The sequence below is a fragment of the Falco cherrug genome, chromosome 6 (genome assembly GCF_023634085.1).
Source record: "Falco cherrug isolate bFalChe1 chromosome 6, bFalChe1.pri, whole genome shotgun sequence".
NCBI lineage: Eukaryota > Metazoa > Chordata > Aves > Falconiformes > Falconidae > Falco > Falco cherrug.
The window spans coordinates 91,045,153-91,057,012 of NC_073702.1; the positions used below are offsets into that span (position 1 = coordinate 91,045,153).

Here is an 11,860-nt window from a genome sequence, read left to right on the forward strand (position 1 = left end):
GTGTGGCAGCAGTGGCTGCCTCCCTGCCATGGTTTTGCTGCCTGCTGTCAGCGGGCACCTGAGGCACCACAGCCTGTGCGCAGCCCTCCCCTGCCTGCCCCGCAGCGGCTCCTACCCACTGCTGCTGCAGCACCTTCCCTGCGGGTACTGAGCTGCAGCTCCTGAGCTGCACAGAGAGGTGCACAGAGCCCAGCTCCACCAGCGGGCCTTGGTCAAGCCCCATTTAGTGCTTTGAAGCAGTCTGGTAAAAATTCTTCCCGAGAAGTGGGGAGTAGCAGTAGCTGTGGCACCTCAGCACTATTTGCTGTTAAACCTCCACTGACATGGCTCAAACTCCCATCATGAGCAGGTTTCAAAAGGTCTTTTTGAGTGGCAGTGAGGGAACTGCAAGTACCTACATTTGCTTTCGCTGCTGGGGCTCTTGACATGAGCTTAAAATTCCCTAAGCTTTTTCCAGAAGTGCATGGCTGTAAGCCCTAGCGCCAGTGGGTTTTAGCCCAGCACCTCCAGCCCCTAATTCTCTCCTCTGCATCTCCATCCACAGAACACGGTGGACAAGCTCATTAAGAAGACGAACCTGGCCCTGGTGGTTGGCACAAACAGCTGGAGGGAGCAGTTTATTGAGGCTATTACTGTCAGCGCGGGTGAGTTTGGACCACTGCTCCAGGTGAATTATAGTCAGCCTCACTTGTGTCTCGGCTCGGCTGTATCGGTAGCACAGACCGTAGTGGAGCTGCAGGAGGCAAAACAGGTGGCAGAGTTATTTACATCATCTGCATAAGTGAGGCTGTTGCATTCAACCCCTTCACGGGAGCGCCTTGTCTGATGTGTGGGAAACTTCCTGCACTACGTGTGTCTGTAGCACCCGGCAGAGAAACACCCTGGCTGGTACCAGACGGCAGAGGGGAAGGGTCAGGCCAGTGAGATGTGGGAGGCGAATGCCGTGTTCCAACTCAGAGCGGCATAAATTATGCTGGTGCGAAGCAGCAGTGCTCCCCATCCCTGGTGCTCCCTGTACTGCAGTGGCAAGGATGACGCAGTAGTGAGGGTACCAAGCCACCGAGTCCCCCTTTCTGTGAGCCAGAATTTGCCCTTGACCCCCTGCTTGCAGGGACTCCCGCTGGCGTAGCCCACTGTGGCTGGAGGTTACGGCTCAGCAGCCCCATAGCTGCAGCAGCACATGATATCTGTGGTCATTTCAGATCATATCTGATCATCTCTTCCCTCTCTTGATGAATTGCCTTTCACTCAGAAATGCTCTGTTGTACTGTTCTCGCAGGCACCCGTGCCAGGTTTACCAGTATGCCCAGTATAGGATATATTAGTATTCCCCGTTCCCACATCTGTGGGAGGTGAGGGAAAGAAGGTCTCCTCCAGATGTGGTTTTAACAGCTGGAGACACTGTAACTCACCAGCGGGGTGTTACGACCTCACAGCCCAGCCTGGGCTGCGTGTGGGTGCGCGTTAGGGCAACATCAACCAGCTTAGGTTAAATCACTGGGGAAGGCAGGCTGAGCTCCTCTGGCTAATTCTGCATTGAAGTGCATGGGGGAACACTCGCACGCCCTACCTCAAGCTCTGCTGCACAGGGTAACCTCTGCCTAGCACAAAGTAATTAAAAGTGATGGCCGTACCACGTACCCTCCACCTCTGACAATGAGGACAGGACGCTGTACAGCAGCTCTCTCCTCGGATTGTGACCCCTCCCCTTGTAGCATAGTTGGTCCTAGAGCCTCCAGCCAAGAGCCTCCCATTATTTTGGATACAGCATGAACATATCATGCAAGACAGGCCTTGCTGCAGGTTTTGTGGTTAATATGGCTAAACTAATCTGTGCCAGAATCAATTATTTGATTGCATCCCATATTAAAGCAGAGCTAATCACTGGGACTTGGACCCAAGCTCTGCGAGACGTGAGTCTGCGGTTATGTGAAAGCCCCATTGCCACTGTGTCTGGAACATGCAGCCACCGTCAGCACCAGCAGGGTGATTAACAAACATTTAATAAATGTGGCGTATTTCAGTGGACGTGAGCCGTCCCTTGCAGGTGAGGAACAGTAGCTTGTCTCTGGGCTCCAGACCTACTTTTTTTTGCCAGGATTTAGCTTGTTTGGGGTCGAGTTTTTCCCTGCAGCCCACCATGGGGAGCAAGTGAAAGTCACACATTCCCACTTCAGAATGTGACATCCCAGTTGGGAAAAGCAACATTAACACCCCATTTCCCACCCAGTGAGCAAGCGGCACAAGGTTAGCAGGGCAGCGGAGGGGTGGAGCAGCAGGAGGCCAGCTCTGCAGGAGGGCAGCGCAGGTGCAGCGAAGCTGTGCCATGCTGTGCCGTGCCATGCTGTGCCGCCCATGGGGCTGAGCTGGAGCCAGTCGCCCACAGCTGCCTTTGGCATGTGCCCAACAGCCTGTAAAGTTTCTTCCACAGCAAAAACATCCTGGAGTTTGTGAGCCGGTTCCTGAGTGCACCCCTGGGTCACCATCCAACCTCACCCTACATTTCAGGTCACCTTCACAGAATCTGGCCAGTTCTTGGAGAGAGAAATGTTATTGCTGGCTAACAAAATGATAGACAGATCTGGATGAGTGTTTTGATAGTGGCACTCATGTTCATTTTTCAGTCTGTTTTATCATCTCCATGAAGATTTAGATCCATGACTGTCCTGCTGCCATACCTGCTGAAAAATTAGTGTGAGCACAGCACAGTGTATCCTTCCTGTGCCAGCCTTTGTGAAACAAGCAAAAAACCCAGGAGATCGTCAGCTTCCCAGGCTGAAAAACTGTTCCACATCTTCACAACAATGCATGGGAATAGGATATTTATATCTGCCAGAGTAATAACACCGTGCCACTGAATAGCTACTGTTTCTGCCATAGTGAGTTTGAAGCTTTAAAGCCAAGCAACACATAATTTTACAGCAAGTTATCAGAGACACGTCAAGTTTCCCACTGCCTCTCTCTTATGTGTTGGTCTTGAACTCCAAAGGTGCTTTGAAGACAACATGTGCAAAGTTGCAGCCCAACAGAGTACTGAGTAGGACTTTTTCCTGGTTGGTCATGACTCTGTTTAGCCAAATATTGAAGACCTTCAAAGATGATGCCCTTCAGCCAGGTTATGTGTCCCAGGGCTGCACCACCCTTCTGGAGATGTTTCTCCCGATGTGACCACCCAAGCTGCAGTTTGTGGCCATTGCCCCTTGTATCACTTGTCAGCGCAGACGGGATTTTCACTCCATCCTCTCTGTATATGCCCTCCAAGTCACCCTAGGCTGTTGTGTGGTCCCCTCCAGTCTCCTCCCCATTCACCAAGCCAGCTCCTTCCACTTCTCCCTATAGGCAACATCCTCCAGACTCCAGTCATCTCAGTGACCCCAGTGAATCCCCTCCAGCTTCACCGCAGCCCTCGTGTGGGATGCCATATCCCCCCTGCATTAGAGGTTTCCTGCTGCCTTGCTCTCCCTGGCTCCGTCACTGCCCTCCCCCCTGCAGCTGCACCTCTGCTGAGCGCCCCAGGGTGCCCGCAGAGGGCAGGGTTTACATGCACTGGAGCTGGGCCACACCAAGACCAGGTAACCAAATCTCTTGAGGGTGGTCACAATCCAGCTGGTCCTTGGGCCTTTTCCTTTTCTTGTTCTCATGTGCTGATGCACTCTCTGCAGGACTGCAACAGGGAATAGCCAGGGTTTGGCCTCCACTCTCCCAGGAAGGATGCCATGCCTTGACCCCCAGCTGGCTTTTCATCGCCGCCTTTGTGGTGAGGCAGACAGCAATTGCTGTTATGAGCAGTGACAGAGCAGGCAGGTCCCCAGCAGCTTACCCAGGAACTCTGTTGTCATGGCACACAGCCACCGTTTGAACATGGGGTTAATTGATACCCACATATTGGTACACAGCGTACAGCAAGACCACTTCATTCTCCCTGCAGGAGGCTTTATACATGTTGCTATTCAAGCAAACATCAGCATTGTGGAGGAAGATGTGAAAGGAGGAACATTTGCCCTGGCCAGCGGTGGGGCAGATAAAAACAGCATGGTCTCATTCAAAAGCTTATGCCAGGCTGATCAGTACTGTGGCTGCCAGGAGAAGCAGCTTTTCCCAGGCACAGAGCCGTCATCCCCTTGAACCCCGTGTCTATCACGGTGGGACCTTGTCCCCTCACCCACTGTGGTGGGGCAAAGCAGAGGTGCTCTTGGCTACTCTGGGACTTGGCCGCTTTTTTCTGCCATCCCGAGGGGTCCTCCCAGGCAGGACGGCCAGGCTCACTCGTGCCGTCTGACAGGATGGACTGCACATTGCACCCTCCCATTGATAACGAGCTTCCTGCATCAGCTGTGTGGGGAGATCTGGTGGTCCACATCCTTGGATGGAAAAAAAAGCATCAAAGACGATGAGAAATCATCAACCCAAGTGCAAGGGACTTCGTCAGCACAACTCACAATGGCCTTGGAATCCCCATCATCCGTGACTTAGAAGCCCATCCTTGTGGGGACGCTCCCACTGGTTTCAGTGGGAAAGCATCACCTCCCCTTCACGCCCAGGATGGTTCCGGTGTGAGCACGAGCAGTTTCTGACCATGCCACCATTCCGGTGCTGCGCACTGTGCCAGCCTAGGGGAGCTCTGTGTTTGCCACACAGCCCGCCCAGAGGACAGGTTGGCCGGCGGGCTCATGAGATGCCTTGTCAGAGGTGCTGGAGTCAGGCAGGAGGTCACCAGCCCCACAGGGCTCACTGGTGTGGTCAGCCACACACTGGGGGGACTCCCTGGAGGCTGGGTGCCAAGTGGCTTTGGAGAAACAGGTGAGGTGCTGGAGCAGGGAAGGGAGAGAAACCAAGACACCTGCCTGGATCCCCGTGGTCCTGCCAGGACCAACAGGTTGAAGATGTACTGGGCCAGTGCCAGTGTAAAGGGCCCCTTGGGCAGGGGCCAGGACAGTCTGACTGCTGAGCTCTTTCCCCACCACCCAAGGAGAGCTTCAGGGCATGGGCCAGCCGGCATGTGCAGAGGGCAGGGCTGTGCGTGTGTAACCCCCCAGGAGCCTTTGGGGACATGCAGCTGCTGGCACTGAGGGTCCAGGAGCCCCCGGGACACCAGGCAGGACGGGCACAAGGGCTTACATCCCCAGCGCCTCGTCTGTGCTGGAGACCAGGCTCTGGCGGGTGCTGCAGGGGCTGCGGCCGTGAGAAGCAGTGCGCTGTGTGGGGCTGGGTGCTCGGCATCACACCGGGAGAGCCAGGATCCGACCCACACAAGGTGCCTGGTGAGCAGAGATGGGTCCAGGACTGATGGCAGGCTCGTGCTGAGAAAGTGACCCCTGCAAGGCATTAGCAACAAGTGGGAAGTGAAGCACTGAGCTGCCTCAGGGACAGAAAATAGAGACAAAGGAAAGTGCGTTTTTGCTGTGACAAATAGTGCCCCATGGCTGGCTACCTGACAGCTACCTGGAAGGGGTGCAAGTGGGAACAGGCAGCCAGGGCTCGTAGGGAGGTACATGAAAGAGCAGGGAAATGCAACAGGGAAGGGCAGTCAGCAGGGCTGGGCCATGGATGTTTTAGGGAGATACTCTTCATGGCTGATCCTGGTTTGCAGAAGAGGTGAAGTGTCAGAGGTAGCAGCTCAGCAGCCACCAAAACCAGCTGTCTTTCCAGAGCTGGAAGCAACTGCAGGCACTTGTGAAAAGCATCTGAAAAAGACCTTCCTTAGAGGAATTTCTATGAGGCACACGTTGCTCCCGATGGGTTCGCCCGCCCTGATCGGCTCCAGCCAGCCTGAGGCCGATCACGTCCCACACCTTCTGGGGAAAGGGCTCCTGAGCAGGGGCTGAGTCCCAGAAAGCGTCTGGTGGCTGAACTCAGGCACAGGTGCTGGCATGACACTCTGCATTTTCTGAAGTGCAAGTTGGTTTTGGAAGCCAATGCCTTTGGAAAGTCTCTCTGCTGTGGGAAGGGGCCGGGAAAGGCCGTCAAGACCCACTGATGATTGCCCAGAAAACAGGATATTTGGAAGTCAAGGCCTTTCAGGGCCCAAATCATGACACTGGAGGGGCTGCAGAATGCGCAGGAACTTTGCCCAACCTCCTCCAGGACGGGTGAGCCTAATCAGGCACTGGTGGTTTTCTCTAGGGGAAGACGACGATGACGATGAATGTGGGGAGGAGAAGCTGCCCTCCTGCTTTGACTACGTGATGCACTTTCTGACCGTCTTCTGGAAGGTCCTTTTTGCCTTCGTGCCCCCGACAGACTACTGGAATGGCTGGGCTTGCTTTGTCGTCTCCATCCTCATGATCGGCCTCCTGACAGCTTTCATTGGCGACCTGGCATCCCACTTCGGCTGCACCATTGGCTTGAAGGACTCTGTCACCGCAGTCGTGTTTGTCGCACTGGGGACATCGGTGCCAGGTAAGGACAGCAGCAGGGTTTGTGTAAAGGTCCACCTCTGCCCAGTCTGGGTTTGGGTTTGGGCTGGGAAAGCTGGGTGCCCTGACGCCCTCGGCTGTGCACTGCAGGAACTCCGAGGACAAATTTGAGGGGTGTGGAGGGGTTGTTTTTCAGTCTCAGATGGGGCGGGAGGATCAGACCAGGATGTGGATTCAGTCCCCTGGAAATTATTTCAAGGACGTTCCCCTTGCAAAGAGTGTGAAGTTCCTGTTTCTGTGGACAGCCTCCACGGCATCCACTCTCGGAGTAGGGAATTGTCTTTGGTTAAAGTCCTGCGTGTGTCGGCAGTCCTGCACTTTCTTTCTGAGCATCTGCTCCTTTAACCTCGCCTCCCAGGTGAGTGAGGTGCCAGTCCGTACTCGGGGCGTGCTGCCCAGCATGGACACCTTTCTGTCAGACCAGGTTCATCCTGGGTTCAGGTGGACCAAGGTGGGGTTGCTGAGCTGAGGAACTGCTTGCAGTGCGACTTGTGAAGCCCCAAGAAAGCCCCAGTCCCATGGATGTTTGGAGACGCGTCTCTGCCCCAGCGGTCACCCAGCCTCAGAAGACAGCAGAGACTGAGGGCTGACCAGGGAGAGAAAAACCCACACGCTTCCATACCTGCATGCCGCTCCGTCCTCCCAGGGACATTGGCTTGCTGCAGCCCAGGCTCCTTTTTGCTGGCTCAGCGAAGGGCCACTCGCAGGGGTGAACCAGTGTGCTGGAGACGGTGGTCCCAGTGCCACAGCTGCTCTGGGAGGTCCCACGTCAGCTTGTGTGAGAGGCCCTGTGCCTTTCACTTACCTTCTTCGACGCGCTCTGCTGGCCAGGCACAGCCTGTTTCCTGGACAAGGGGCTGCAGCCCAGCCCAGCCACCCCCTGCATTGATCACACCGTCCCTTGCCACCCCAGACTTCCAGCAATCAGCACTCGGGTGCTCAAAAACCTTGAAATTGCCCTAACGCTATCAAAGCCCAAAAGAGAAGTGAAAGAACCAAAAGGAAGAACAGATTTGGACAAGGAACAGAAGGACCATTTTTTAGACCTCTGGCACTAGAGCTTTTAGGTGTGAGGTTTGCAGGGCTGCCACACACCCTTGACAGCAAAAATCTTCCCTCCGGCTCTTTGTCTTCAAAGGGTGGCATTTAAGAAGTTCTTTTTAGGGTGCACTTGGCTGCTCTTGTTTGAATTAGCAGATGCTGCCAGACTGTGCCGGGTTGGCTGGGTGCTGGCTGAGCTCCTCCACACCTGCTTTCTTGGAGACAGGCAGGCATCAGGCAAATGTGCAGCGAAATGAAGACTGGCAGGGGACCTTCTCTGCACTGAAAGCACCGCTCAAGCTTGCAGAGGTGCCTGTGGCTGTTTCCGCACCGGCTGGCACTGGCAGTGTGTCCAGCTGCGGTCCATCCATCCCTCCTGCCACAGGCAGCTGGATTGCCACAGGTGCATCAGCACTGTCCCACAGCCCCAGTACTGCACCGTGACCAAGGCTGAGAACAAGCAACAGTCAGATGCATTTCCGTGGGAGCTTTTCTTTAAAAAACGAAGCAGCCTTTTGATTTCTTTGCTGCAAATGGCCCCTCTCACTATGCTTGTAGGGGCTCAGCCTGCCCTGTTACATGAAGCTGGGTCTCCATACCAGGCTGCACTTCACCGTCGCACCTTGGAGCCCCGCTGGGAAGAAGCGTAAAGGAAACTCTGTAGAATTAAAAGCCATGAAATGTGACCCCAACTATTTTCTTTTTGCCAGCCGCGCTGTCCTGCCCCTACCCAAGGTGATCTGGGAATGCATGTGTGTTAAGGATTCATCTTGTCATCGTTAGTTGAGAGTGCTCACCTGAACAAGACCCAGCTCACCCTCCCTGCAGATCCAGAGTGGGTTTAGATGTAAAACCAGCACTTCCCTGTGGTGCAGAGCAGCATGGCGCTGGTCTGCTTGACACAAGAGCTACCATGTAGAAAGGCCAGCTGAGTTTTATCACAGCTCTTTTGACACTGGTATTAAGAGTGTTGGAGCACCTGGGCAAGCGTTATACCCACTTGCCTGGTTTCTTCTCCCTGAGGGGTGAAAGATGACTGCTCGTTTGCCAAAGTGTCAGGGTCCACACAAGACACTGGACTTTAGTGAGGCAAAAGGTTTCGGAGAGACATCGTTAAAGCAAACACAGAAATACAAATGCAAACCCTCAGGGGACCTGAAGGATAGATACAAACCATTGTGGTTCCCACAAAGCTTTTCCAACCTTTTCACTTACTTTGCAAGTCAACAAATCAGTGGACGTAGGAGAAGGGGCCGGCACAGTGTAGTACTGGGGAGGGTCATCTCTGGTCAAAGCACTGTGGGGCATCTGGGGCGATAGTGGGGGAAACCCCATATTTCTGGACACTGAGATTTCCCTCCTGGGCATTTCTGGACCCTGACGTCGCTCTGGCTCTGACCAGATGGGCCCTTCCCCAGGAGTGCCCACAGATGGGGCTCTACCCTGTTTCTGCATGCCCCAAATGATGCCATTGACATTTTTCCCCACACTGCCTGCTGCAGTCCCTCCTTACCCGGCCATTTTCTGAGGGTTTCTCTCTGCCTTCCCTTTGCAGACACGTTTGCCAGCAAAGTAGCAGCAACACAGGACCAGTACGCAGATGCCTCCATCGGGAACGTCACTGGGAGCAATGCTGTGAACGTTTTCCTGGGCATCGGGGTGGCCTGGTCGATCGCAGCCATCTACCACGCAGCGCACGGACAGGCCTTCCAAGTCTCGCCTGGCACCCTGGCCTTTTCCGTCACCCTCTTCACCATTTTTGCTTTTATCAGTGTGGGTGTGCTGCTCTACCGGCGGAGACCTGAGATTGGAGGTGAGCTGGGCGGGCCGCGGACTTCCAAGCTGCTCACATCCTCACTCTTTATCCTCCTCTGGCTCTTGTACATATTCTTCTCATCTCTGGAAGCCTACTGCCACATAAAGGGCTTCTAAAGGGACAATCAGAGATAGTAAATATATATATATATCTATATGTATCTATATAGAGTGATATATAGGTATAGATATAGATATAACGCTGTGTATAATGAACAGAGAAAGAATAAAAGAGATTTGCCATGTTCACACACCTGCTGACGAAAAGCGGCTTTGGAGCATCCTTTGAACTAGGCAGGACCCCAAAGCCAGCAGGACCCCTCCCCAGGCAGCGGCCCCGGCTGGGAGCCCGGCGGCAGGGCCCTCTCTGCAACCCCACCAGCAGGAGCGGATGATGGCCACCGAGCCCCCGTCAAGCCCTCCTGCCGCCGGCCCCAGGAGGAGGAACACCGGGCGAGCAGGGCGCGCAGGTGCAGGGAGGCCAGGGTAGCCGGTGAGCCGTGGAGCGGTGGGCGAGGGAGCGAGAGGAGAGCGAGGGTCCCGACCTCCGACCGCCGTCCGCCTGCCCGCGCTGCTGGGGAATGTCCCCTCTTGCCCTGCCAGAGGGAAGCGAGAGACCGGACTGCAGACAAGGGGAGCCGGGGAGCTTTCTAAGGATAGAACAGACCGTTTTCGTCATCGATTTGGGGTTGATTTTTTTTTTGTTTGTTTTGGCGTGTGTACAACTAGCATTGCCCCTCGTGCCCGCCACATGCCCCTCACCTTTCCCTCTGTGCTTCGGGGATGCTTAGCAGCGCGCTCGCACCTGGTGTCCCCAGACACGGGGGGGGGGGGGGGGGGGCAGGGTGTGCCCCCCACCCTGTCCAGCCCCTCAGGCTTGCTGTCGTGGTACTTGTAGCATTTGCATGAATGAAATGACCCCTATCTGTATATAGCATCCTATAGCGATAGTCCTTCCAGCCATGTGGGTTGAGCATTGCAGATACGAGTGTTTATTTTTCACCGGGTTTTATTTATTTTAGTTAGTTTAGGGTTTTGCCATAGGTTTTTGTGGGTTCGTTTGTTTCCTCTCAGCAGAGGGAAAGCTGTCCCTGTGTATTGTTCTGCGCGTGGGTCCATGAGAAGCAATAACGGCCGTGCAGATGTAGGTTTTCAGGGAGGAAAACCCACCCCCAGAGGCTGCGGGCTTGCCCCCCGAGGTTTGGCTGGAGGCCCCGGGAAGCCCGGGCAGGATGAGCAGCATCCCAGCCCCAGGGAGCCCGGGCAGGATGAGCAGCATCCCAGCCCCAGGGGGATGGCACAGCAAGGCTGGCCCCGGCGCCTCACCCACCCATGCCTTTATAGCTGGAGGCTGCCTCAAAGCCCCTTGGCCCCGCAGGTCTAGCGACAGCCCCTGTTTCTGAACATTAAGCCATCAGGATCAGTCCCCAGAGCTGGTCCTTCCCCACAGCCATTTGGAGGCAGAATAATTCAGCGTCAGGGCTGAAGGGCCATAAGGAGATCTCGCTGAGCATAACCGGGAGGCGTCCCTGAGGAAAAAGGGCACATTTTGCACTGTCCGGATCTGAAATGAGCAGGAAGGGTGAGGCGGGGAGGTGCAGCTCCACACCACCCCCGACTCCAGCAGTGCGGGGGGGTGGCAGGCCGAGCGCGGGAGGAGGGGTGTCGAGGTTCCCTGGGTGCAGCACAGGGCTGGCTTGGTGTGCTGGTGGTGAGGGATGTCTTCTTACCCTACGCCCTTCACCGGGCTCCCCGGCGTCCCCACCTGCATGTCCATCAGTGAGCCCTTCCAACCCGGGTGGAAACCACGTCTGGTGCTTGTACCGTAACCATTTGGCTGGAGGTATTTATACTCATTTTGAACAGTCTGTGGAAATTTTAATTAACCTGTTGTAAGAACATGGAAATAACCGGTTGTAAGATTGGAATATGAAGTTGTGGGGACTTTTTCTCTTCTCAACCCTTTTTCCACTTTCGATGGGTTTTTGGGGGGGAGTTCTTTTTGTTTCTCATTGTTCTGGGGGAAGAATCACACACAGGTGCAGGTTGTTCAGGGTTATAGGTTACCTTTATGTACAATGACTTCATTTTCATCTGTTTGGCTTCATTGATTTTTCTTTGTGTGTATTACCCACCACTACAGGCAGTGAGTCCACTAATTGTGATGATCCTTATCAACGGTACACGATGCACAGACAAATAAAGTTTGTAATGATTCCTGATGGATCCAGTAGTGCTCCTGCATATTCTCTGTGGAAGACCCTTCTCTCCCTTCCCGTTGTCTCCCCTGGCGTTGTACCCATCTCTTCTTTACTCATTGGTTTGCCTTTGCTGTGTTTCTGCTGCTGACAGGGGGCAATGGTGCCTCCATGCGCCCCATCTCACCCCATCTCATGGCTTTCCTCCTGCTCCATCTCCATTGTGCCTCGGGCTCGGGGTGCTGCTGTGTGCAGCCTGCCCTGCTCTCAGGGGGATGCAGGAAACCACCCAGGGTTAAAGCTGCCCTGAAACCCTCCTGGGGCCAGCACCTCCCCCATGCTGGGGCTCCCGTCGGTGCTGGCTTGCCCTAGGCTCAGGGGGAGCTGTGC

At 54.9% G+C, this 11,860-nt stretch overlaps 1 protein-coding gene across 4 annotated transcripts in view; it reads left to right on the forward strand.

The window, feature by feature from the left end:
* Positions 1-10,462, forward strand: part of SLC8A1 (solute carrier family 8 member A1) — a 116,384-nt gene extending 105,922 nt beyond the window's left edge. For all 4 annotated transcript variants that reach the window (XM_055714407.1, XM_055714411.1, XM_055714409.1 and 1 more), the window contains 3 exons: positions 545-644; positions 6,124-6,399; positions 9,013-10,462. In XM_055714407.1, coding sequence (XP_055570382.1) covers positions 545-644; positions 6,124-6,399; positions 9,013-9,389 — 753 coding nt within the window. In that variant the 3' untranslated portion in view covers positions 9,390-10,462. The remainder of the gene's footprint in view (positions 1-544; positions 645-6,123; positions 6,400-9,012) is intronic.
* Positions 10,463-11,860: the final 1,398 nt, after the last annotated feature.